At 52.5% G+C, this 23,543-nt stretch overlaps 1 protein-coding gene across 1 annotated transcript in view; it reads right to left on the bottom strand.

Annotated features, from left to right (window-relative positions):
- The window catches only part of Dscam (DS cell adhesion molecule), a 475,219-nt gene that overhangs the window by 156,574 nt on the left and 295,102 nt on the right, over positions 1-23,543 (bottom strand). The window contains exons 10-11 of the mRNA XM_042687342.1: positions 15,064-15,183; positions 3,205-3,378 (exon numbers count right to left, since the gene is read on the bottom strand). Coding sequence (XP_042543276.1) covers positions 3,205-3,378; positions 15,064-15,183 — 294 coding nt within the window. The remainder of the gene's footprint in view (positions 1-3,204; positions 3,379-15,063; positions 15,184-23,543) is intronic.

A 23,543-nucleotide genomic window follows, 5' to 3' on the forward strand; every position in this document is an offset into this window, starting at 1 on the left:
TGGCATGGCCCCTGAGGGCATCACACTATAGAGAACCAGCCAGAAGCAGCCAGGTCCCCATGGAAGCGGATGGCTCACAGAGGCACAGGCTTCCCAAGGGCACAGGGACCCTCCCTGCCCAAGCTGAGGGGAGGGCGGGCGGCTGGGCAGGCCTGGCTGGTTTCCATTCAATTCCGGGAAGTGTTCTTTCACACCGCAGGTGGGGGTCAGGAGGATGGAATGTGGGCCACGGTGAAAAAGTGAAGTGTGGTTCATCGATGGAGCAATGCAGTCATTTCAGGAGCTACGTATCACGAGCGACCCCCTTCCCAGACCCCGGGTGGACCCTCGGGTAGTGGGAGGGGCAGAGCGGATGCTGGGCCTGACTTCTGCTCTCACTGCTGGATAACACTGGGGTCCTGCCCTGGGTGCCGGGGTCCAGGCGCGGTGGGAAGCAAGGCCTGCGGCTTCTAGCCTGTGGTCGCTGCTGTGCTCAGATCAGGAGTGGAACGCAGCTCACCGGGGCCTGGGCTCAGCAGCTGGAATGGCAGCCAAGCTGGAAGAAGCGTCCAGGATTCATTTTCCAGCCCATCCACGGCGTTCCGTCCAGGGCTGCTCCGCAGGCTCCCCTGCAGCCCCATGGGTCTGGTGCTGAGCAAGAGGCCGGTATGACGTTTATATTTGGAATGCACTGGCTCTGGAGACCTGCCTTGGAAATGGGTCAGGAAGTATGCCTGCCTCTGCTTTCCATCCCCAGCGCCCCACAGGTCTACACCTAGCAGAGGAGAACTCGAGCACCAGCCTGCTGAGCACCGCCTCCTCCCCTCTCAGTGCATTTGGAAATTCAGCAGCTGTGAAGTCTCCAGCTACTACTGACTCTTCTGGACCAAGCTGGGCGAGGAAGACCAGCACCATTCTAGCCCTGGCATTGAGTCTCTGTCACACAGATGATAAAAACACGTCTCCACGGAGCCTGCAAGCTCTAGGTCTTCCAAGTTTCCATGTTCTTTTCCAGAATGGCTTTTCTCAAATGCTGTTTCCAGCAAATCATTACGTGTTTCCTTTCTCTCTCCAAGCCATGCCTATGTTGTTTTATAGTGCAACAAGTCATATGTGATGGATATAACCTGTATATGTAAAAACATACTTATAACATTCTAAAACATTATCTCCTACAGACATGTTCAATCCTGCACTAGTTACCACAGCCAAGCTATGGAAGCAGCCCAGATACCCCTCAATGGATGAATGGGGTACATATATATATATATAGATATATATATATCCCATTCATGTATATATGAATATATATATTTATACACAATGTGGTATACAGACACAATGGAATTTTATTCATCCATTAGGAAGCATAGTATTGCATTATTTTCAAAGAAATAGATAGACCTGGGGAAAAATCCTTTTAGGTGAAGTCAGTCAGATTGAGAGAGACACAGGATTCAGGCTTTCATCTGTGGAAGCTAGAACTAATTTATCAATCTACAAGTAAACACCACGAGCCAGTTAATACATTATTAACGGAAATAGGGCATTTTCAGGGGAGCACAAGAGCACTGTCATTCCTTAGGAAACGAACTCACGGTCCACCAAACAGCACTTTCACCCGTGAGGATGAGACCCAGGATGAGTGATGTCACACACTTCGTAGGGATTGCAATTCGTTCCTAGATATGCACTTGTGGCATAACGGTGTTTTATATATTCAGGTATATTAAATAAGACATCGTCCTTTCATTGGCTAGCATCAACTCGAGTTGTCTTCATGTTTCACCAATTTATAATTAAAAAACACAGGTTCAGCTTTGGATAGATCTCTTAACCTACTTGGCCTTTAGAGTTGTTTTTGTTTTTGTTGTTGTTGGTCATGGGGCTTGAACTCAGGGCCTAGCTGCTGTCTCTGAGCGTTTTTGTTCAAGATTACTCCTCCACTGCTTTGAGCCACAGCACCACTCCAGTTTACTGGTGGTTCACTGGAGATTGGAGTCATACAGACTTTTCTGCCCCAGCTGGCTTTGAACCGTGATCCTCAGATCTCAGCCTCCTGAGTAGCTGGGATGACAGGCAGGAGCCACCATCAATGGCTAGGTTTCTTTTTTCTTTTTCTTTTCTTTTTTTTTTTTTTTTTTGGCAATTCACTCCTTCCAGAACAGAGAATCAAGAAGTCAAAATCAAGTGACATATGGATGTAAAATCCATGTCTAAGACCAACCCATTTCACAACTATACAATATGCTTCCCAGCATGAGAGTTTAGCCCGAGTCTGAGGCTTTCCTAGGAGGAAGGCCAGTGAGAAACATTCTGTGGTTCTTTTGAGACAGCATCTTGCTCTGTTGCCTAGCCTGCCAGAGACAGGGGCCTGCCAAGTCCATAGCACGCGCGCGCACGCGCACACACACACACACACACACACACACACACTGAAATTCACTCAAAATCCAGTCTTCCTAATCACAGTACTGTAGGGAATCTTCACAAACCATGAGTAGCAGAATTAAAATGTTAAACTGAGGAAACACAATAAAGGCTTGTAGTTGAAAAGAAATCAATGCCAGCAGATAGAAAATGATCATTAATGGGCAAAGTCATTCACTACAAACGAGGCACAACCACAGTTAATAAGCAGGATCCAGGAATGGGACTCCCATCTGCATCCCTTCCTGGCTCTCGCTACCCGGGCATGAGGATGATCCCTTCCTCAGCCGGACCGTCAGCCCGGGGCACCACGTTCCCATTGCCTCCTCTGGTGACCTGAGCAGCTCCTCGACTTTACTACAGTTATCTCTAAAAGGTAAGGTCTGAGGAAGCTGGTCTGCAGACAATAAAATGCATGTGAAAGGCCTCTGCCCTAGACCACATGTAAGATCATGTGTTGGAGATTTCCACAGCAAACAAAGCAGGGATCTGATCTTTTAGGCCATCCGGGGCTTGTACAAAGGCAGCCGGCACCAAAGGGGAGAGGACACGGCACCACGTCTCAGAGCGAGGGGTCTAGCTAGGCCTGCTCCTGACCCCTGACCCCTGGTGGGGTTTTTCCCCACACTGATCAATCGTTTCTCTAGGACAGCAAATGTTCAAACCTTGGCTACAGCCAATTCAAGAGCTGCTCTTTTGGGTAACAGGTTGCTCTGAAAGGTGTGTTCAAAGACAATTGCAAATGTAAGCCCCCGAAGACCTATGTAGGTAAAAGGAAAGGTTCTTCTTCCTTACTTTTAACCGTGAGGTACATGGACTTGCTGACGTCTGCGCCCACATCATTGCTGACCTTGCAGAGGTAGTAGCCGCTGTCTTCTTCCACAACGTGCTTGATCAGCAGTGAGCCGTTGTTGAGAACCTGGATCCGGCCATTGAGGGCAATGGGCTGGAACTGGGGAACCCCAGCACCTAGAACAGAACCCCAGAGAAAACCCATGAATCCAACATGGAGCGGAGACGGAGGGGGGGGGGACGGCAGGGGGAGTGGGGGAAATGGGGCACAGCTCAGGCTCACCCAGAGCAGAGACGGGGGGGGGGGGGGGGGGGGGGGGGGAACGGGGTGCAGCTCAGGCTCACCCAGAGCAGAGACGGGGGGGGGGGGGGGGGGGAAGGGTGCAGCTCAGGCTCACCCAGAGCAGAGATGGGGGGGGGAACGGGGTGCAGCTCAGGCTCACCCAGAGCAGAGACGGGGGGGGGGGGGGGGGGGGGGGAAGGGGCGCAGCTCAGGCTCACCCAGAGCAGAGACGGGGGGGGGGGGGGGGGGGGGGGAAGGGGCGCAGCTCAGGCTCACCCAGAGCAGAGATGGGGGGGGAGGGGACGGGGGGGGGGAAACGGGGCGCAGCTCAGGCTCACCCAGAGCAGAGAAGGGGGGGGACGGCGGGGGGGGGGAAACGGGGCGCAGCTCAGGCGGAAAGTGCACAGCCGCAGCCAGGCCTGGCCTATCCTGTCTCACGGGGCGGGGACATGGGGAGAGGCAGCGACTGGATACACCACGCATTCTGTCTTTCCCCCAACAGGGAAATGCTGATTGAGGAGCCACCTGCTATTGATGATGACGACATTTGAAAGTCTGAGATAAAAAGTAAGAGAGGCCTGGGAAGGTGGCTCAGCGGGAAGAGCGCTTGCCTTGCATGCATGAGGTTCAATTCCTCAGCACCACCTAAGCAGAAAAAGCCAGAAGTGGCGCTGTGGCTCAAGTGGTAGAGCGCTCGCCTTGAGCTGAATTGCTGAGGGACAGCGCCCAGGCCCAGACTTCAGGCCCCATGACTGACAAACAAATAAATACATAAATAAGTAACACATTGTCAGGCCACTGCATGAAGACAACACAGCGTAGAGCACTAATCTCAGAATGCTCACATGCAGTAGAGTGGCCCACAGGTGTGAAGCGCTAGGACTGTGGTATGACTTGGCTCATGTGAAACCAGCTTGTTCCGGCAGTGTGGCAGTGGGATTTGAACTCAGGACCATGCACTTACTAGACATGGCATTACCACCTGAGCCAGCTCTTATTGCTTTAGTAGTTTTTCAGGTTGAATCTTAGGCTTGAAGCCAGAGGTGACCTCAGGTTGTAACCTCCTACTTCTGCTTCCTGCCTAGCTGGGACTGTAGGCGTGAACACATCTTGAAAAATGTGTTTTGGCAACAATGAAACCTTAGAGAAAGCCTGGGGGTGGGGGGCGGGGGGTTCAGGGCTAACTCCCCACAGTGGACATGATTTGCAAGGCTCTGTTTGCTGACTCAGGGCTGGGGCAGGGGTGGGTTTCCTAGGGGAAGTTCACAGTGTGGCCAGGAGGGGGCCCTAGAGAGGAGCTGCTGGCTCTGGGGTTCCTGGTCCTCCCAGCCTGAGACCTGAGCCGGTCAGCTGTCTCCACACCACTCACTCAGGACGGAGGGGGGGGGGGCACTGCTTCTGAGGACACCGGCCAGTCAGTCCTGCATCTACACCTTCTGAGAGGCCCAAGCTCTTGCAGGCAGGGACGGTGGCTGTGTCTTTCCTCCCCTGTTTCAGTCTCAGAACAGGCAGAAGCCCTGCAGCCCATAACCTCTGTCAAAGCAGCAGTGCAGTGGGAGAGAGGACAGGTGCAAGTGAAAAGTTATAAAGCAAAGGAGGCCTCCTGTCCTGCGAAGGACGGAGGGGGCCGGGGAAGGGAGCGGGGGAAGGGAGCCGGGGAAGGGAGCCGGGGAAGGGAGCCGGGGAAGGGAGCGGGGGAAGGGAGCCGGGGAAGGGAGCGGGGGAAGGGAGCCGGGGAAGGGAGCCGGGGAAGGGAGCGGGGGAAGGGAGCGGGGGAAGGGAGCGGGGGAAGGGAGCCGGGGAAGGGAGCGGGGGAAGGGAGCGGGGGAAGGGAGCCGGGGAAGGGAGCGGGGGAAGGGAGCCGGGGAAGGGAGCCGGGGAAGGGAGCCGGGGAAGGGAGCCGGGGAAGGGAGCGGGGGAAGGGAGCCGGGGAAGGGAGCGGGGGAAGGGAGCCGGGGAAGGGAGCCGGGGAAGGGAGCGGGGGAAGGGAGCGGGGGAAGGGAGCGGGGGAAGGGAGCCGGGGAAGGGAGCCGGGGAAGGGAGCGGGGGAAGGGAGCGGGGGAAGGGAGCGGGGGAAGGGAGCGGGGGAAGGGAGCCGGGGAAGGGAGCCGGGGAAGGGAGCGGGGGAAGGGAGCCGGGGAAGGGAGCGGGGGAAGGGAGCCGGGGAAGGGAGCCGGGGAAGGGAGCGGGGGAAGGGAGCGGGGGAAGGGAGCCGGGGAAGGGAGCCGGGGAAGGGAGCCGGGGAAGGGAGCCGGGGAAGGGAGCGGGGGAAGGGAGCGGGGGAAGGGAGCGGGGGAAGGGAGCCGGGGAAGGGAGCGGGGGAAGGGAGCGGGGGAAGGGAGCGGGGGAAGGGAGCGGGGGAAGGGAGCGGGGGAAGGGAGCCGGGGAAGGGAGCCGGGGAAGGGAGCGGGGGAAGGGAGCGGGGGAAGGGAGCGGGGGAAGGGAGCCGGGGAAGGGAGCCGGGGAAGGGAGCGGGGGAAGGGAGCCGGGGAAGGGAGCGGGGGGAAGGGAGCCGGGGAAGGGAGCCGGGGAAGGGAGCGGGGGAAGGGAGCGGGGGAAGGGAGCGGGGGAAGGGAGCGGGGGAAGGGAGCCGCCTGGGAAGGGAGCCGCCTGGGAAGGGAGCGGGGGAAGGGAGCGGGGGAAGGGAGCGGGGGAAGGGAGCGGGGGAAGGGAGCCGGGGAAGGGAGCGGGGGAAGGGAGCGGGGAAGGGAGCGGGGGAAGGGAGCGGGGGAAGGGAGCGGGGGAAGGGAGCCGGGGAAGGGAGCGGGGGAAGGGAGCGGGGGAAGGGAGCCGGGGAAGGGAGCGGGGGAAGGGAGCCGCCTGGGAAGGGAGCCGGGGAAGGGAGCGGGGGAAGGGAGCGGGGGAGAGGGAGCGGGGGAAGGGAGCGGGGGAAGGGAGCCGGGGAAGGGAGCGGGGGAAGGGAGCCGGGGAAGGGAGCCGGGGAAGGGAGCGGGGGAAGGGAGCCGGGGAAGGGAGCGGGGGAAGGGAGCGGGGGAAGGGAGCCGGGGAAGGGAGCGGGGGAAGGGAGCCGGGGAAGGGAGCGGGGGAAGGGAGCGGGGGAAGGGAGCGGGGGAAGGGAGCGGGGGAAGGGAGCGGGGGAAGGGAGCCGGGGAAGGGAGCCGGGGAAGGGAGCGGGGGAAGGGAGCGGGGGAAGGGAGCCGGGGAAGGGAGCCGCCTGGGAAGGGAGCCGGGGAAGGGAGCCGGGGAAGGGAGCGGGGAAGGGAGCCGCCTGGGAAGGGAGCCGGGGAAGGGAGCGGGGGAAGGGAGCGGGGGAAGGGAGCGGGGGAAGGGAGCCGCCTGGGAAGGGAGCCGCCTGGGAAGGGAGCCGCCTGGGAAGGGAGCCGCCTGGGAAGGGAGCCGCCTGGGAAGGGAGCCGCCTGGGAAGGGAGCGGGGGAAGGGAGCGGGGGAAGGGAGCCGCCTGGGAAGGGAGCGGGGGAAGGGAGCGGGGGAAGGGAGCGGGGGAAGGGAGCCGCCTGGGAAGGGAGCCGGGGAAGGGAGCCGGGGAAGGGAGCGGGGGAAGGGAGCGGGGGAAGGGAGCCGCCTGGGAAGGGAGCCGGGGAAGGGAGCCGGGGAAGGGAGCCGGGGAAGGGAGCGGGGGAAGGGAGCCGCCTGGGAAGGGAGCCGCCTGGGAAGGGAGCCGGGGAAGGGAGCCGGGGAAGGGAGCGGGGGAAGGGAGCGGGGGAAGGGAGCGGGGAAGGGAGCCGCCTGGGAAGGGAGCCGCCTGGGAAGGGAGCGGGGGAAGGGAGCCGGGGAAGGGAGCGGGGGAAGGGAGCGGGGGAAGGGAGCGGGGGAAGGGAGCCGGGGAAGGGAGCCGGGGAAGGGAGCGGGGGAAGGGAGCCGGGGAAGGGAGCGGGGGAAGGGAGCGGGGGAAGGGAGCGGGGGAAGGGAGCCGCCTGGGAAGGGAGCCGCCTGGGAAGGGAGCGGGGGAAGGGAGCGGGGGAAGGGAGCGGGGGAAGGGAGCGGGGGAAGGGAGCCGGGGAAGGGAGCCGGGGAAGGGAGCGGGGGAAGGGAGCGGGGGAAGGGAGCGGGGGAAGGGAGCCGCCTGGGAAGGGAGCCGCCTGGGAAGGGAGCGGGGGAAGGGAGCGGGGGAAGGGAGCGGGGGAAGGGAGCGGGGGAAGGGAGCCGGGGAAGGGAGCCGGGGAAGGGAGCCGGGGAAGGGAGCCGGGGAAGGGAGCGGGGGGAAGGGAGCCGCCTGGGAAGGGAGCCGCCTGGGAAGGGAGCCGGGGAAGGGAGCGGGGGAAGGGAGCGGGGGAAGGGAGCGGGGGAAGGGAGCGGGGGAAGGGAGCGGGGGAAGGGAGCCGGGGAAGGGAGCCGGGGAAGGGAGCGGGGGAAGGGAGCCGGGGAAGGGAGCCGCCTGGGAAGGGAGCCGGGGAAGGGAGCGGGGGAAGGGAGCGGGGAAGGGAGCCGGGGAAGGGAGCGGGGGAAGGGAGCCGCCTGGGAAGGGAGCGGGGGAAGGGAGCCGGGGAAGGGAGCGGGGGAAGGGAGCGGGGGAAGGGAGCGGGGGAAGGGAGCGGGGGAAGGGAGCCGGGGAAGGGAGCCGGGGAAGGGAGCGGGGGAAGGGAGCCGGGGAAGGGAGCCGGGGAAGGGAGCCGGGGAAGGGAGCCGGGGAAGGGAGCCGGGGAAGGGAGCGGGGGAAGGGAGCCGGGGAAGGGAGCCGGGGAAGGGAGCCGGGGAAGGGAGCCGCCTGGGAAGGGAGCCGGGGAAGGGAGCGGGGGAAGGGAGCGGGGAAGGGAGCCGCCTGGGAAGGGAGCCGGGGAAGGGAGCCGGGGAAGGGAGCCGGGGAAGGGAGCGGGGGAAGGGAGCCGGGGAAGGGAGCCGGGGAAGGGAGCCGGGGAAGGGAGCGGGGGAAGGGAGCCGCCTGGGAAGGGAGCCGGGGAAGGGAGCGGGGGAAGGGAGCGGGGGAAGGGAGCGGGGGAAGGGAGCGGGGGAAGGGAGCCGGGGAAGGGAGCGGGGGAAGGGAGCCGGGGAAGGGAGCGGGGGAAGGGAGCGGGGGAAGGGAGCCGGGGAAGGGAGCCGGGGAAGGGAGCCGGGGAAGGGAGCGGGGGAAGGGAGCCGGGGAAGGGAGCCGCCTGGGAAGGGAGCCGGGGAAGGGAGCGGGGGAAGGGAGCGGGGAAGGGAGCCGCCTGGGAAGGGAGCCGGGGAAGGGAGCCGGGGAAGGGAGCCGGGGAAGGGAGCGGGGGAAGGGAGCCGGGGAAGGGAGCCGGGGAAGGGAGCGGGGGAAGGGAGCCGGGGAAGGGAGCCGGGGAAGGGAGCGGGGGAAGGGAGCCGGGGAAGGGAGCCGGGGAAGGGAGCGGGGGAAGGGAGCCGGGGAAGGGAGCCGGGGAAGGGAGCGGGGGAAGGGAGCCGGGGAAGGGAGCCGGGGAAGGGAGCGGGGGAAGGGAGCCGCCTGGGAAGGGAGCCGGGGAAGGGAGCGGGGGAAGGGAGCGGGGGAAGGGAGCGGGGGAAGGGAGCCGGGGAAGGGAGCCGGGGAAGGGAGCGGGGGAAGGGAGCGGGGGAAGGGAGCGGGGGAAGGGAGCCGGGGAAGGGAGCCGGGGAAGGGAGCCGGGGAAGGGAGCGGGGGAAGGGAGCCGGGGAAGGGAGCGGGGGAAGGGAGCCGGGGAAGGGAGCCGCCTGGGAAGGGAGCCGGGGAAGGGAGCGGGGGAAGGGAGCGGGGAAGGGAGCCGCCTGGGAAGGGAGCCGGGGAAGGGAGCCGGGGAAGGGAGCCGGGGAAGGGAGCGGGGGAAGGGAGCCGGGGAAGGGAGCCGCCGGGGAAGGGAGCCGGGGAAGGGAGCCGCCTGGGAAGGGAGCCGGGGAAGGGAGCTGGGGAAGGGAGCGGGGGAAGGGAGCCGCCTGGGAAGGGAGCCAGGGAAGGGAGCGGGGGAAGGGCACCTCCTCCAGGCTGGCCCTGAAAGACACTGTTCATCTTGAACATCTCTCCCTAGACTGAATCTGAAACGTGAAGTCACAGGCAAAGATTTAAGCCCAGAAAGAACTAGAAACTAGATGAATGAATTCACTTTCAACACACGATGACGGGAGAGAGCGTAGCATAAGAGCAGGTGGATAACTGGAGGTGACTCTACTCGCTTTGGCCTCAACTCTTCTTTTTACACACTATGGCAGGGGTCCAAAAGAAAACCACGAGATATGTCAATAAGAGAGAAAAGACCATGGAAGGAACGGCAGCCCCCTGCCAAGAGAAACTAGAACTACGCCACAGAGAGTTTACAATAACTGTGATGAAATGCACAGACAGACAAAATATTAAAACCACAAAAAAAGAGTTCAGATAAAACAATAGAAATGAAAAATATATATGAAAAAAGTCTTAAAGAGGCTTTCTAGCAGATGGGACACAACAGAGGAAAGAATTAGGTCAACACAGTTTACTCAAAGTGAAATAAATCCAGCCAAAGACTTAAAAAAATCAGAATAGATCACTTTATAACTCTAACTCTAGAAGACCACTCATTTAATATAGTTTTTAGAAGGGGTAATTATAGTTTTTAGAAGGAGAAAACTGGAAAGGGGCAGAGGAAATAACTTTGAAGTACAGAAGACGTTGATACTACTGACATTCAATTGGTATTTATAGAATGCCACAATAGACCATATATTAATTTCAATTTACCCTCAACCAATCATTGCAAAATGTCTGCGTACTCCTAAATTTATATGCCAAGATGTTCAACGGGACTTGAAAGTGTGTCCTTTGGGAGGGTAAGCCCTCCCTAAGTGCCCTGTGGAAGTTGTTCCAAACAACTCTGAGTCCCACTCTATCACACATAAAGACATGGCAAGAAATCAGCAGCATGGAACCCAGAGACATGCTTTGCCCACAGCCAGCACGCAGGCACCTCAGCCTCAGTCTCCGAGGCCCCAGCACTGTGTGGAATCATTGTGCGGTGGTTGTCTACAGCAATTTCTCATAGCAACTGAATAGAATGAGACAGTTCTAAACAGAAACACTCCTGTGAACTACAATACCAATTCTAGGAAACATTGTGAGATGAAAGGAAGACAAAATATGTGTTGTTTCAATGACATAATAATTAAAATCAAGAATAGAAATCTACCTGGAAAAGCTCCAAACATGTAACAACTTAACACATTCCAAGTAACTCATAATTCAAAGATGAATCACTGGAGGTTGGCTGGTGTCTGGTGTGTATGCATGCTAAGAGGAGGAGCAGGGTGAGATCTGTGGAACGTGGGAGGGTAAGGGCGTACTAGCGAGACTTACGTGGATGAGTTCTGGGTTACATTAATAGGACAATAGGAAAACACTGCAAAGCCATTCTAAGTAGATGCCTTCTTTCAACCCTCATTTTATTCAGAAGAAGTTCAAAATGAGACAAAAATGGAAAACATCAGAAGATATTTTATCCTCCTTGCAATGTGTTGACTCTTTCAGTACAGCTTCTGAATGGGACCAAATGAACCCTGCTCATGATGTGGAAACAACAAAATTAACCAAATGTGTAAGATACAAAGCCATACTGGAAACATTGATAAAAGTATATCATTTCAAACAATGCATCTGAGAGTTCACAAATGATCTCACGTGCTTGATGATGAACGAGCAGATAAGTAGGTGAATGATGTTGAAAAATAATTAATGGGATTGACTGATTAATGGAAGTTGTCCACTAAGTTACATACTGGGATTTGAATCATAAGGATTCTGTGAACTTTTTTGTCTAAAATCCAAATAATAAAGAAAAGGAAATGCCATATTTTTTCCTTTCCAAGATTTCAGTCTCACTGTTTAGGGAGACCTTTCCTAATGTTTTCTAAACTCCTATAGAAATAGTCTCTTTTTCACAAAGGAATTCCTTTGCTTTCTAATCACTGAGGAGCTCCAGGGGGCAAACTGGCCAGTAGCGATGATTACCAATGATGGTGAGTTCTCTTCCCCCTTCTTCCTGTTCCTCTCTCTTCTCCTCACTCACCTGTTCCCATGCATTTCGTTTCCTGGGGTGAAAGGCAGTGCTATGGATGAACTGCCCTTGGAGATCTTCCAACAAAAGCAATCTGAGACCACTTACAAGCAACAGTCTGAGAGAAACTAAATCTCGCCTGCAGTCACATTGGCTGGATGCCAGGCAGGGTCACCATGCTCCGCTCTGCCCATGGGGTGGGGTTCCCTCCTGATCTCAGCCTCCTGCACAACTAGGCATGCACAACACACTCAGCTGTGGGTTGAGAAAGGGTCTCACATGTCTGCGTAGGCTGGCCTCAAACCATGACCTCCTGACCTCAGCCTCCTAAGGACCTAGAATTATGTGGGGGACCTGCTGGTTCTTTGAAACACACATTGTAGCTGAAACATTTGCCACCTTCAGATGCTCTAACAAATAGTGGAGAAGGATGGCCGTTAAGTTTATCTGTTATAAGTTATTGAAATGACCTAATGAAGACAGAATGATGTGTGAATGCATTGGAAAACATCAAATCCAGCTTTACCTCAGCCAAAATGAGTCTGCGTTAAGAGGTAGAGCATCTAAAGGTGTGATCATTCTTGCTAACCAGAATAACAAACTGTCTAGCCACTGTGAGGACTGGCTTTGGGGGTTAGCAGTCATTTGAATAAGAAGGAAGTAGACCTCACTACAGTTGAGTAGAACTATCCATCGGTTACTTTAGATTCATTGTTACTATAAAGGGGGAAACAATATGCAAATCCTGTAACCTTCTCAGCATCGGGTGAGCACTTTGGGTAATCAGCTGGGAGAGCGAATGCAGGGCCAGTGTCACCAGTTACAGAGCTGTGGGTTGGCTGTAGCTGGCTGGGGTGGGGAGGGGACAGTGGTAGAGCTCCATGCGTGGAGGTAACATGTGAAATCACTAGGAAGGCGCACCCAGAACGGCTGCTTCTGTCAATAGGCGTATGTACAAGGGACGCATCTGCTCTGTGGTAAAGACAGCTCGCGCTGGGGTCCAGGGACCGGGAGGTAGAGAAAACACGCAGGGAAGCCCATCTTGAAGGGAGCAACAAATAAGATAATTGCTTCAGCTGGGGTTTTTGTGTGTTTGTTTTTACAGGGATCAATTTTTGCTGGCCTATCGAGCAAGCCCTTGGCCAAGAGTCACGCGAGAGCATGCTCGGTGTCTAATATGCTCGGCATGTGAGGCATTCTCACTACAGCCATAACTTCGTTCTATATGAAAAGAGGACAGTGCATTTATGTCTAAGACCTTGTGTGCCTCCAGAGATGGTGTGACTGAAAATAGAAATGCCTGCACACAGGACCAGAGGAAGCTGGCCAGGGAGCTCCCGGCCTCCCTGCTGGGAGGGAGAGGGAGAGAGCACCGAACAAGAACCAAATGATGTGTGTGTGTGTGGGGGGGGGGGGGTGGACAATCTCCCTCTGTGCTTCACAGGCACACAGGAAGGCCATGCACGCTTCGTTCTCCTCACCAAGGGGTTAGAGTCGCCATCCCTTGTCATCCTCAAGGAGACAGCAGGGATTTCTTAAACAAGGAGGCTGGCTTGTCTACTTCAGGAAGGATTTCCTGCTCTGAGCATATTCCATGGTGGGCAGTGGGCAGATACAAACATGGCGGAGAAGATGGGAGGAAGGCGAGGAGGAGGAGCAACAGCAGTGGCACCTGCTAAGATTTAGCTGTTCAGAAATGAAAGCTTTGCTTGGTGGGGGTGTTCTGATGAGTTCTGTGCCCAGAGAAGAAGCCAGAAGCAGCGCCCTGAGACAGCTGCCTGGTTTCAGGCTGGAGAGCTGGGCCGGAGGCCGGCAATCTCCATCACGACAGCGTCTGCACAGAGCAAGTGGTAGTTGTGTCAGCCTGGATGTGGCCGCTGCTTTGCCTCTGAACTCTCACCCTGCTGGGCCCAGACAGAGCACAGGCAAGCAGGCCAGGCGAGGAGGCTCCAGGAATCGGCCTCACGAGGCAGTCACACACACGCAGTGACCTCGTGCATGAGATGATCATGGCAGTGGGTTCATGTCAGCCAAACCCCAGGAGTGTGGTGGGAGGGAGAAGAAGAGGAGCAGGGGAGGGGCAGGGTGGGGGAAAGAGGAGCCAGGGAGGAGGGGGGAGGAGCAGGGCAGGGGAGGGGAGAGCAGCCACCAAGGGATCGAGGACAACACTGAAAATAACCCTGAAAATGAGTGTCACAGGATGTGTCCATAATGTCAAATACGCCCTGGATATAGACTGAATTAAATTTACTGTTTAATTCACCTGCATCATTTTCATGTTATAATACTTCTATGTGGGGCTCCAAATACAGCCTCAAATAAAAAGTCACAGGGGTAAGAAACTAGGAAGGATGCACTCCTGTTTTTGAACAAAGCGCTTATTTTTAACTGATCTCATTTATTATTATTATTATTGTGCATGTTTGGGTTTGAACTCAGGACCTGGTGTTTGGTAGGCAGGTACTCTCCCACTTGAGCCATACCTCCAGCCCTCTCTTTTTTAGTTATTCTTTATATAGTCTCATTTTGCCCAGCCTTGGGCTGTAATCCTTCTACCTCTACTTCCTATGTAGCTGGGGTTAGTGGCATGTACCCCCAATTCTGGCCAACCAAATGGTTATCCTGTGATAACAACAAACACGAATGTCCTGTGTCCCAGGGGAGTTTGTAGGATGGATTTTTTTAATAGCTTTCCCAATCCATTTGGAGTACCCTTTTCTTCTCTCTCCAACTTCTCAAATAGTATGTAGCAAAGGGCTCAGGGAAAGTAGTCAGGCATATATTTTCCCTTTTATGGTTGTTGTTTTCACATAAAAAATGCAACAAGTTATGGGAAGAAAGAAACATCTAGAATGCAAATCCATTAAGGATACAAAAATATACAGATGTAACATTGTTGGAATGAAGACTTGGATGGATGGATTGGCTGATGTCACCAACATGTATTTTCCCCTCGGCTCTTTAATGAATGAATTACTGTACTGGGATTTGTGAATGAGAAAAGAACAAGGATTTCCAGTATGTGTCCAAGTGACACTGCAGCATCTCTCTAAAGAGGATGGCCTGATGAATGCAAATTATTTCTTCAGTGCCTAAACTGATACTGCCATTCGTTTCCACAGCGTACATGCAATTTCCAAATGCAATTTCAGCATTTTCTGAACAGAGGGGAAGGCATCCTTGTGTGTGAAGGGGAGATGTGTGTGAAAGGGAGCCGCTCCGGTGGTAGTGAGATGTAATGCGTATACTCTAAGTTTTGGGTAAATAAAACCCAGTGATTTCGTGTTCCATGTGGTGACTTGCATTTAAATACTGAGCAAACAGCTTTCCCTCCGCAGATCATCCTGACAATTGCACTTCTATCTCTTCATTTAAGGGTCACGTGGGTTCCCAGAGCAGATCACAGGTGCAGGAAGAGTAGTCCCCCATCCCCCTGCACCTCCCCCAAATACTGAAGTAACCAACCTGAATAACTTGAATGACCTGCCTGACTCCTTCCTGCTCCTTCCAAGGACTGGCGATCACTCAATCTCCATTAAATTCCCGAGTGGGCCACTAGGGGTGTCTGCTCTGCTCTGGGAATCAACTCCCCACCAGGCCAAGAGTCCTTCCTAGCACAAGGTGTGTCCCGAAGACCAGCCAATCAAAGAACTTCTTACCTTTCGAGAATTTCCACACAATGGTGGGCACTGGATAGCCCTCAGCCGAGCAGTTGAGGATGACGGCCTTGCCATAAATCCCATCCTGGTCCCGGGGTTGAACCACAAACTTGGGAGGAACTGAAAAGAGAAATATCACCCACCATTCAGGCAAGAGAATAGCAGCTCATCCCAAAACACAGGAACAGCAAGGCATCCTAAGACACGGAGCAAGGGAACACCACGTCCCTGGAGTCGCCCATAGGAGCCACTGTTCGGCAGCCTTGGTGTAGAGCCAAGAATAAGAGCCACAGGGAACACACGGTCTGCCAAGGAGTATAGCACTTTCCCCAGATAAAATGGCATCAGAAACAGGATTGGTCCTCTGTTATTTTAAGCCCTGTGACATATATACAAGAGCTAAGGGAATCTTTTTTTCTTTTCCCTTCCTTCCTTGCTTCCTTCCTTCCTTCCTTCCTTCCCTCCTTCCTTCCTTCCTTCCTTCCCTCCTTCCTTTCCTTTCCTTCCCTCCTTCCCTCCTTCCTTCCTTCCTTCCTTCCCATCCTTCCTTCCTTCCCATCCTTCCCTCCTTCTTTTTCTCCCTCTCTCCAAATTAAATCTTTATGAGTCTTCCAAGTCTTGACCTAAGCTTTACACTGACCCCTGGCTCCAGGCCTGAGCTGGGGACACGTGGCTTCCGCGTGTATCAGAACCCTCTTTGTCTACATCTCAGCACCTCCATCTTCAATATGCATTGTATCCTCAACTCTTGGTTTGAGCAAATAGTGCCCTTTCATCATGTTTTCCACATTACAAGGCTGCCGTGTAGTTCATTGCCTCCAGTCTGGATTCCCCCATGGCCTGTGTGTGTTGGACTTGGGCCCCAAGGCTGTGTAGAGGTGAGTGAAAGACAGGAGGAGATAGAGGCGGGGGGGGGGGGGGGGGAGGGGCACTGCCACCTACTGTGGACCACCTGTGCCCCACACCTTATTTATGACCAAGACCTGACTAGACACTACCCGAATTAAGGAACAAGGAAACGATGTCAGTCCACAGTAAATAACTTACTCAATGTCACACAGTCAAGAAGCATCCAAGTGAGAGATGGGAGGAAGGAAGAAGGGACGAGGGCAGGAGGCATGCAGCGGGCAGGCTCCCAGGCCAGGGGGCTTTCCCTTGGCTCCCTGACCAGCCAGCACATCCATTACTCCCCAGATGCCCTTGCTCACTCGGGGAAATCAACTGGCTAGGGCATTTGTGTTTGCCCATCAGTCCAACATCAAGACAGTAGGCGATGAGCTAATTGACCGACTGACCATTTCGCATCTGTATCTTAACTGGCACTAGCTGGCCTCAGGATTCTGCTTGGGGCCCTGGCCCACCTTTTCTCTGTGCAGAGTCTGCCACCAGCCTGGTGAAACATTGCAAGGTGTAACTTTGAGTTACACCTGTTTTCCAGTCAAGGAAGGCAGGCTCAGTGGGGCCAGTTGTGCCCTGCCAGGCACTAATGTGGGTCGGTGCTTCCGATAGGAGTTCCAGCCCTGTATTCACACCTCCTCTTGTCTACGGATCTCACAGGCAGGCCCATCAGCTCCCTCCCTCTGTGAAGTCTTCGGTGGACAGGCCAAGGGGGACAGGCATCTTCTCCTTACCAGTTCAACAGCCCATTACCTGAGACGCCAAATCACCCTCTCCCCAACAGGCAATCTCAAGACCTTCCAGATCCTTCCTTTCAAATCCCAGGGCAAGGCTTTAACATATCTAAGAGAGAAACTTCCTCAATTCCAGCTGTAGCCCACAATAAAACCCCAGGGACCAAAACAAAAATCCATTCTCATGCGGATTTTGTTTCCTTAACTATATATTTGCATTTTTTTTTAAAATGGCTGAAATGACAGATCATATTCCCAAGCTACTGGCTAAGTTTGCAATGTGGAATGTTCTTCTGAGCAGCAATGACAAATGGCAAGTCTGAATTTCAAGGGAACATTCGATGTTAGCTTATCCAGCAGGAGTTTTGGAACTGACATGGTGACAAAAGCCAAGATCTGGCTATTCCTAGGAGAAAGTGGAATTCTGAAAGCAGGGGCATAGTCATTAGCAATCGTAAAAAGAGGAGCTGCCCCCCTGAGCAGGTGTTAACCCCCCAGCAAGGATACACAAATGCCTGTCTCAATGACAGTGTATCTACAGCAGAGAAAAATGGGTAGCCAAGAAACACCGCCTTGCTCTGAAAGGCCCAGCATGGTCCTGGGCCAGCTGCTTCCCAAGCAGTTTATAAGTTTCTCACAACATCTCTTTCAGATATCAGTATGCATATTTTTCTCTGCACAATGTCTTTATAAGCCTTGTATACAACAACTATGTCACAAGCAAATCTGGGAACTAAATTTCTTTGTTCCATATTGTGCAGGAGAGTTTATAAGCATGTTATTCTTTCTTAAGTGTTTCTTATAATTTACAAATGAGAGTAGTATCTAATCCCACAGTGCTTTTGATTAAGATATATACATATCTGTGACTATTCATATTCTTCTTTTGTCTTGAATCTGATATTTGTGGCCTTGAAATCACTGAACATCCTTAAAATTGTGTATAACAGTCCTTTGTTACTCATTTTTGAATTAATATGTGTAAGGGCTATTGTGGTGCTATTTGTTTCCTATCACTGTAGTAATGAATTAGAGCAAGCCTAGCATCTTCAAACGTGGCCAGCTTACTGTAGACACCAGGAAGTGTTTGGGCATTTGTTGGGTAGGATATTGTGTAAACATCATTAGGTTGTGTTGCCTAAGCCTACTGCTAGGTCTGCATTCACACTGATTTTCAGCTTGTTCTGTTACTGGTGAAGGAGTGTAGAACTGTCTTTGTGTCATTGGCTTGTTGTCTTTTTCCTTTTGCTCTGCTGGCTTCTTGCTTCAGATTTAGAAGGCCTGTCATTGGGTGTACATCCTGAATCAGCTTTTAATGTCACCTTGGTGAATTGACCTGTTCATCATGATAACACTTGCTTATCTAATCTGCTAATGTTTCCTGTTCTGAAGTCTATCTTCTCTCATATTGACACAGATCATCAAGATTTTATGATGGATAATTTATATCATTTCATTTCTAACCTATCTGTGTCTTTATATTTACAGTAGACCTGAATGTTGAATAGAAAGCCATTTGTATAACTACTTACAGATAATAAAAAATAATAAAAATGATGAATAAAAATAAAAAAGAGTATGTACTTGTCTCTTTGTCTTTTCATCCTAAAATATGTTTTGTTTGTATATTGAATTCATGTACAATTCATATATATCTATGGCTATATTTGACTTTACTATCTAACCATGTTTAAATTTTTTCAAGATTCTTTTTATTACATTTTCTCTGTTTTCATATCTTTTTTGCTTAGTTGAAAATACTATATTGTTCTGTTTTATGTCTTCTGTTAGAATAATAGCCCTGTCTTTGATTTTTTTGGTGATTACTCTGGAGGTTAAAATGTACATATTTAGCTATCAATGTCTACACTCAAATAACATCATCATACTTCATGTATAATTTAAGCACCGTCTTACAATAGTAAACTTGCATTTCATCTTCCTATCCTTTATGCTACTGTTGCATATTTTATTTTTCCATGTTATAAATCCCATGATACAGGATCACTATCCTTTAAACATCTAAGTATCTTTAAATGACATAAATTGTTAAAATGTCTTTTGCACTCAGCAATAAACGTGGCACATCTACAGATCTTTATTCCTTGTATAGATCAAAGTTTGCATCTGTAAATGTTTTCTTTCAAAAATTCTTTAATATATGTTGTAGTAAAAGCTTGTTAATCAGTTGTACTGAATACTTATCTGAAAATATCTCTATTTTGTCTTCATTGTGAAGACTAGATGAATAAATATGTTTTGCTGGTTATAAAATTCTTATTTCAGATGTTTAGCCCTTGCATATTGTTCTTGTTAATAGCTAATTTACTGGGGGACTCTGTGAAGAGTATTTCTGAGTCTGTGGACTGGCTTGGAGTACCCTTGGTTCCTGGGATAGTGCAACCCATCCTGATGGGTAGCCTTCCTGAGATCTCAGGTGGATGCTCCCAATGTCCTCCATTTACTTCTAAGCAACGTGAATCCTTCCCTGCCTGCACAGAATCTCCCCTCAGCTGTGAAGTGTTGTGTTCAGATAAATATTGGAAAGGAAGCTTATATAGATTTTTGGAGAGCTTTTTCTTTTTTCTGAACTGGGAGCTATCTGCTTGCATGGATAATTTTGTATGGTCCACAATGATGTTATAAACAGATAAATGGCCCTTGGCCAAGAGGAAGAAAGAAGAAAGATGGAAGAAGAAGGAGGAGGAGGAAAGGGAAGAGAAGGAGGAAGAGGAGGAAGAGGAGGAGGAGGGGGAGTACTGATCTCCAGTACTCTGCACTTCACTAACCAGTCTTTCAGGTAGCTTTTCGATCTCTGTTTTCCCCATTCAGCAAGACACTGCTATCAGTCTGGGAGCTGCATCCCTCTGATATAATTTGCAAAATGTGCCAACTGGAAATCTGGGGTGAATTTGGGGCCCATCCCGTGCATTTCCCTTCCTTCAAGAACCATAGCCCTGTGCTGCCCATTCTACTTCCTGACATAGCTCTTTATATCATTTTTTGGTCCAACCTTGTAGTTGTTTATACGGGAGGGAAAATTCAACAGCTGTCACTCTGTCACATTCTCATCAGCTATATTTTACGTTTGTTTTTGCACTCACCCCAAATATGCTCCCTATAACCTCCACTAATTCCCATGGCTCCAACTTCTCTAGCCACACTATGGCCGCCATTATGGTACCTAGGACACACTATACCGATTCAAAGATTCCGGCACAATCCACTTGCTATGGGGCTAGATTCTGTCACAATCTCGCCTTTGATGCCAGTCACAGGACTTTCTACTCTATGGCCTGTTCCCGTGTGCTATCCATGCACACTGTTAAATACCAAGTCTTAGAGATGGTGGCTTCTCTTGTCCCGATCCTCCCCAACTCTCTATTTCCTGAAAGTATAAAAACTGTTGTATTCTTTGCTTCTGCACCATTCCCCCTCCCCCCGCCTTTGTCTTGAGTCTCTTTCCTCAGAACTCCTCATACCTGTGCCACACAGGTACGTAACTTCCTAAACCAATGGCCAGCTCTTGGGTTTCCCTTTTCTGCACTTCCCACAGAATTAGAGACGTTTGGTTGCCTTCCCTCTGTCTCCCACTGCTCCTCCTCTCTGCCTGAATTCCCATGTTGGAGTATCTTGGGCCTGTATGTTCTTGCCTCTCTGTATGTTCTTGTCAGAACTGCCCTTCCTGCTTCACCTCTGCTTTTGGTCTTTGTTCACCTCCTTATGGGGTAGGGGACATGAGTCTCCATGGCACATTCCATTTTCTCTCCTTCGTTGCACGTGCGTACTCTGAAAACATGTTTAATTTGTGGCAAATTCAATGCTTCTCACTCAAGCCATTCTCCTTTGTCTGAGCCTTGACAGGGCCTTGGAGCCACTCCCCTTACCTTCTGGCTCATTCCATCCTTCTTACAAAGTGTGTGTGGCAATTTAAAGGATGAATCGGCCTCTGTCACCACACTGGTTAGTCACCAACCATCTCGTGTGTGTGTGTGTGTATCTGTACACAGAATTTTGCTTCTGCAAGGACTGCATATACAAATCACCCAGAACACTATTTCTCTACTAACATCAGCTGAGGAATCCTCTGAATGACAGGCCCTTGGGTCCCGACTCTCAAGATGGTTATTTTTCATCACTACGGGCTGTGCACCAGACATTAGAGCACATTGCAGCCCCAAATATGGTTCAAATGTGTGCCAATATTTGAGAGGTGCGGGGGGTGGGGGGACTCACAACAACATGGGAGACATATCTACTTACAAAGAGAATCTTACAGTTGGTTTGCCTTCAGGCCAGAAAGCACACACCTGTGCTCTCCTAAATCTCCCAGAGGCCCCAGTTCCATCCAGATGAGAACCGCTGCCTCCACCCCCCCCACCTCCCCGCCCCCCCCACCTCCCTGCCCCCCCTCCCGGCACCACCACCACCTCCCCGCCCCCCCCCCCCACACCACCACCATCTCCCCGCCCCCCCCCCCCCCGCACCACCACCACCTCCCCACCCCCCCCCTCCCGGCACCACCACCACCTCCCCGCCCCCCCCCCCTCCCGGCACCACCACCACCTCCCCGCCCCCCCCCCCGCACCACCACCACCTTCCCTTCCCCCCCCCCAGCACCACCACCACCTCCCCACCCCCCCTCCCCCCTCCCCCCCCCCCCGGCACCACCACCACCTCCCCGCCCCCCCCCCCCCCCGCACCACCACCACCTCCCCTTCCCCCCCCCCAGCACCACCACCACCTCCCCCCCCCCCCCCGGCACCACCACCTCCCCGCCCCCCCCCCCCCGCACCACCACCACCTCCCCCCCCCTCCCTGCACCTGGCATCCTCTGACATCTCCAGTCACACTGACCACCTTGAAAATCACATTTTCTTCCTCGGGGCTCTGTTACCAGGATCTGTGACTTACTGCACATTTCACTGAAGCTAGTTTAACCACTTGGAACTGTCCATCAGACTGATGAGCTACACTACCACACATAGCTAAGATCAATTTCAAGACCCATGTTTGGCCCAGAAACAAATGTCCAGCTGCCTTCAACCAAGGGCATGCGATACAAAGAATGCCTGTGCGCATTTGAACGTATCATCTGTGTTCCCTGACCTGGATCCTTGAGAGCAGATGACCCTGAAGACAGGCTGAGGTACTGCTGGCCCTTCACCAGCCACACTAAGAGTTCATTCTGTGTGTAAGAAAACCCTGGGAAAGACAGTCTGTGTGGTGCCCCATTTTATTTATCTTATAATAGGTAGAAAGAAAACTCAACTATCAAACTCCAAAACAAGAGAGAGAAATGTGTCATATATGTCTTCAGTTTATATTTAACTTACAATCTACTCTTTTGCTTATTCACTCCAAGAGTATTGGTTTCTTGTTGTTTGTTTTTTTCCCCCAGAAATATGTAGTTGGTCTCTTCCCATGACTTGAAGGTGAGGGGTAGTAAGTGTGTTTCTTACACAGGAGGGAGGAAGGAGAAGTCCTGGGCAGACCGGGCTTACCAATGACCCTGGAGATAACAGAAATCACACCCATCCCGGAACTTTACTCATCCACCAGAAAGAATGATGTTGTACCATTTGTGGAGAGATGGACAGACCTAGAATTATATTTAAGTGAAGTAAGTCAGACCCAGAGAGACCAAGTCTGCTTGTTTTCTCTCATATGTGGGAGCTAGGTTTAGCCTATAAACTTATAAGTAAATACGTCGGGTGGTATGCAAGTGTACAGATGCATTGTCTGAAATATGGTAGATTCAAGAAGAACGAGAGAAAGGGTAGGTTGGAAGGGAGGGAGGGACGGGAATGCTGAAGGATGACATTGATCAAGACACACTGTATTCATAAAGGGCTTTGTGAAATGCAGCTCCTTTGTATAACTAAATATAACTTTAAAAGAAGTATTAAAATGTATATAAATGTATTAACTGAAATATGATAGATTCAAAGGAGATCTCAAATAGTGTAATTCTGTAGAAAGCCAAAAGTAAAGTTCAGCAAAATAAAGAAATCAAGCACAAGAACGTGGGAATTTGAAAGGCTGGGGTGGGGTCAAGGGGCAAGAGGTTGAAGAATGGTGAATTGGGGGGAGGGAGGGGCAGAGGGGTGCAGACAAGACTGCATATTTAATGTATATCCTACAAAATTCAGAGGAGTGAGGGCAGGGGTGGGGAGGGGAGGGGCAGGTGAGAACGTTGATCAAGATACACGGTAGTCATAAACTGCATTGTTACGTAGCAACTCCACTGTACAACTATTTAAACATAGTAACAACTTAATAAGGAAATCGGAAAAGAAGCCATCCCTCCTTCACAATGACACCAGTGTCCCTGTTGCCTGCAGACTTTGAAGTGCAACTAATTGGCATTCATGTAACTCTTCACTCTGCTCTGCTGCCTTCACAATGTGCATGAACACTGAGCCCAGGGAATCGCTTCACCACAGGCTCAGGCAAGCCAGGTGAAAAGTGAGCCTCATTCTGAATTCATCATGACTAAAGATTTGAAAGATCAATATTGATAATTTATGTGTATGTTGACCACAGCCAGTGTTTTGTATTAGACTCTCCTGATTTAATTTTCCCACAAAGGCCACCACACTCTGCTTAAATTATACTTTAATTGTAAAATGCAGTAAAAGTGTCCTAAAATAATAGAGGAACAATAATATGAGAGGAACTAAGGAAGACTCGCTCTGCATCTGTTTGTCTCTCTGTCTCTGTCTCTCTGTCTTTCTCTGTCTCTGCCTCTGCCTCTGTCTCTCTCTGTCTCTCTGTCTCTCTGTGTCTCCCTCTCTTTTTCTGTGTGTCAAAGGTAGGTCAAGGCGTCATGCTAAGTCTTGGCAGGAG

This window comes from Dipodomys spectabilis, unplaced genomic scaffold (genome assembly GCF_019054845.1).
Source record: "Dipodomys spectabilis isolate Male_0828 unplaced genomic scaffold, ASM1905484v1 ptg000107l, whole genome shotgun sequence".
NCBI classification, from domain to species: Eukaryota; Metazoa; Chordata; class Mammalia; order Rodentia; family Heteromyidae; genus Dipodomys; species Dipodomys spectabilis.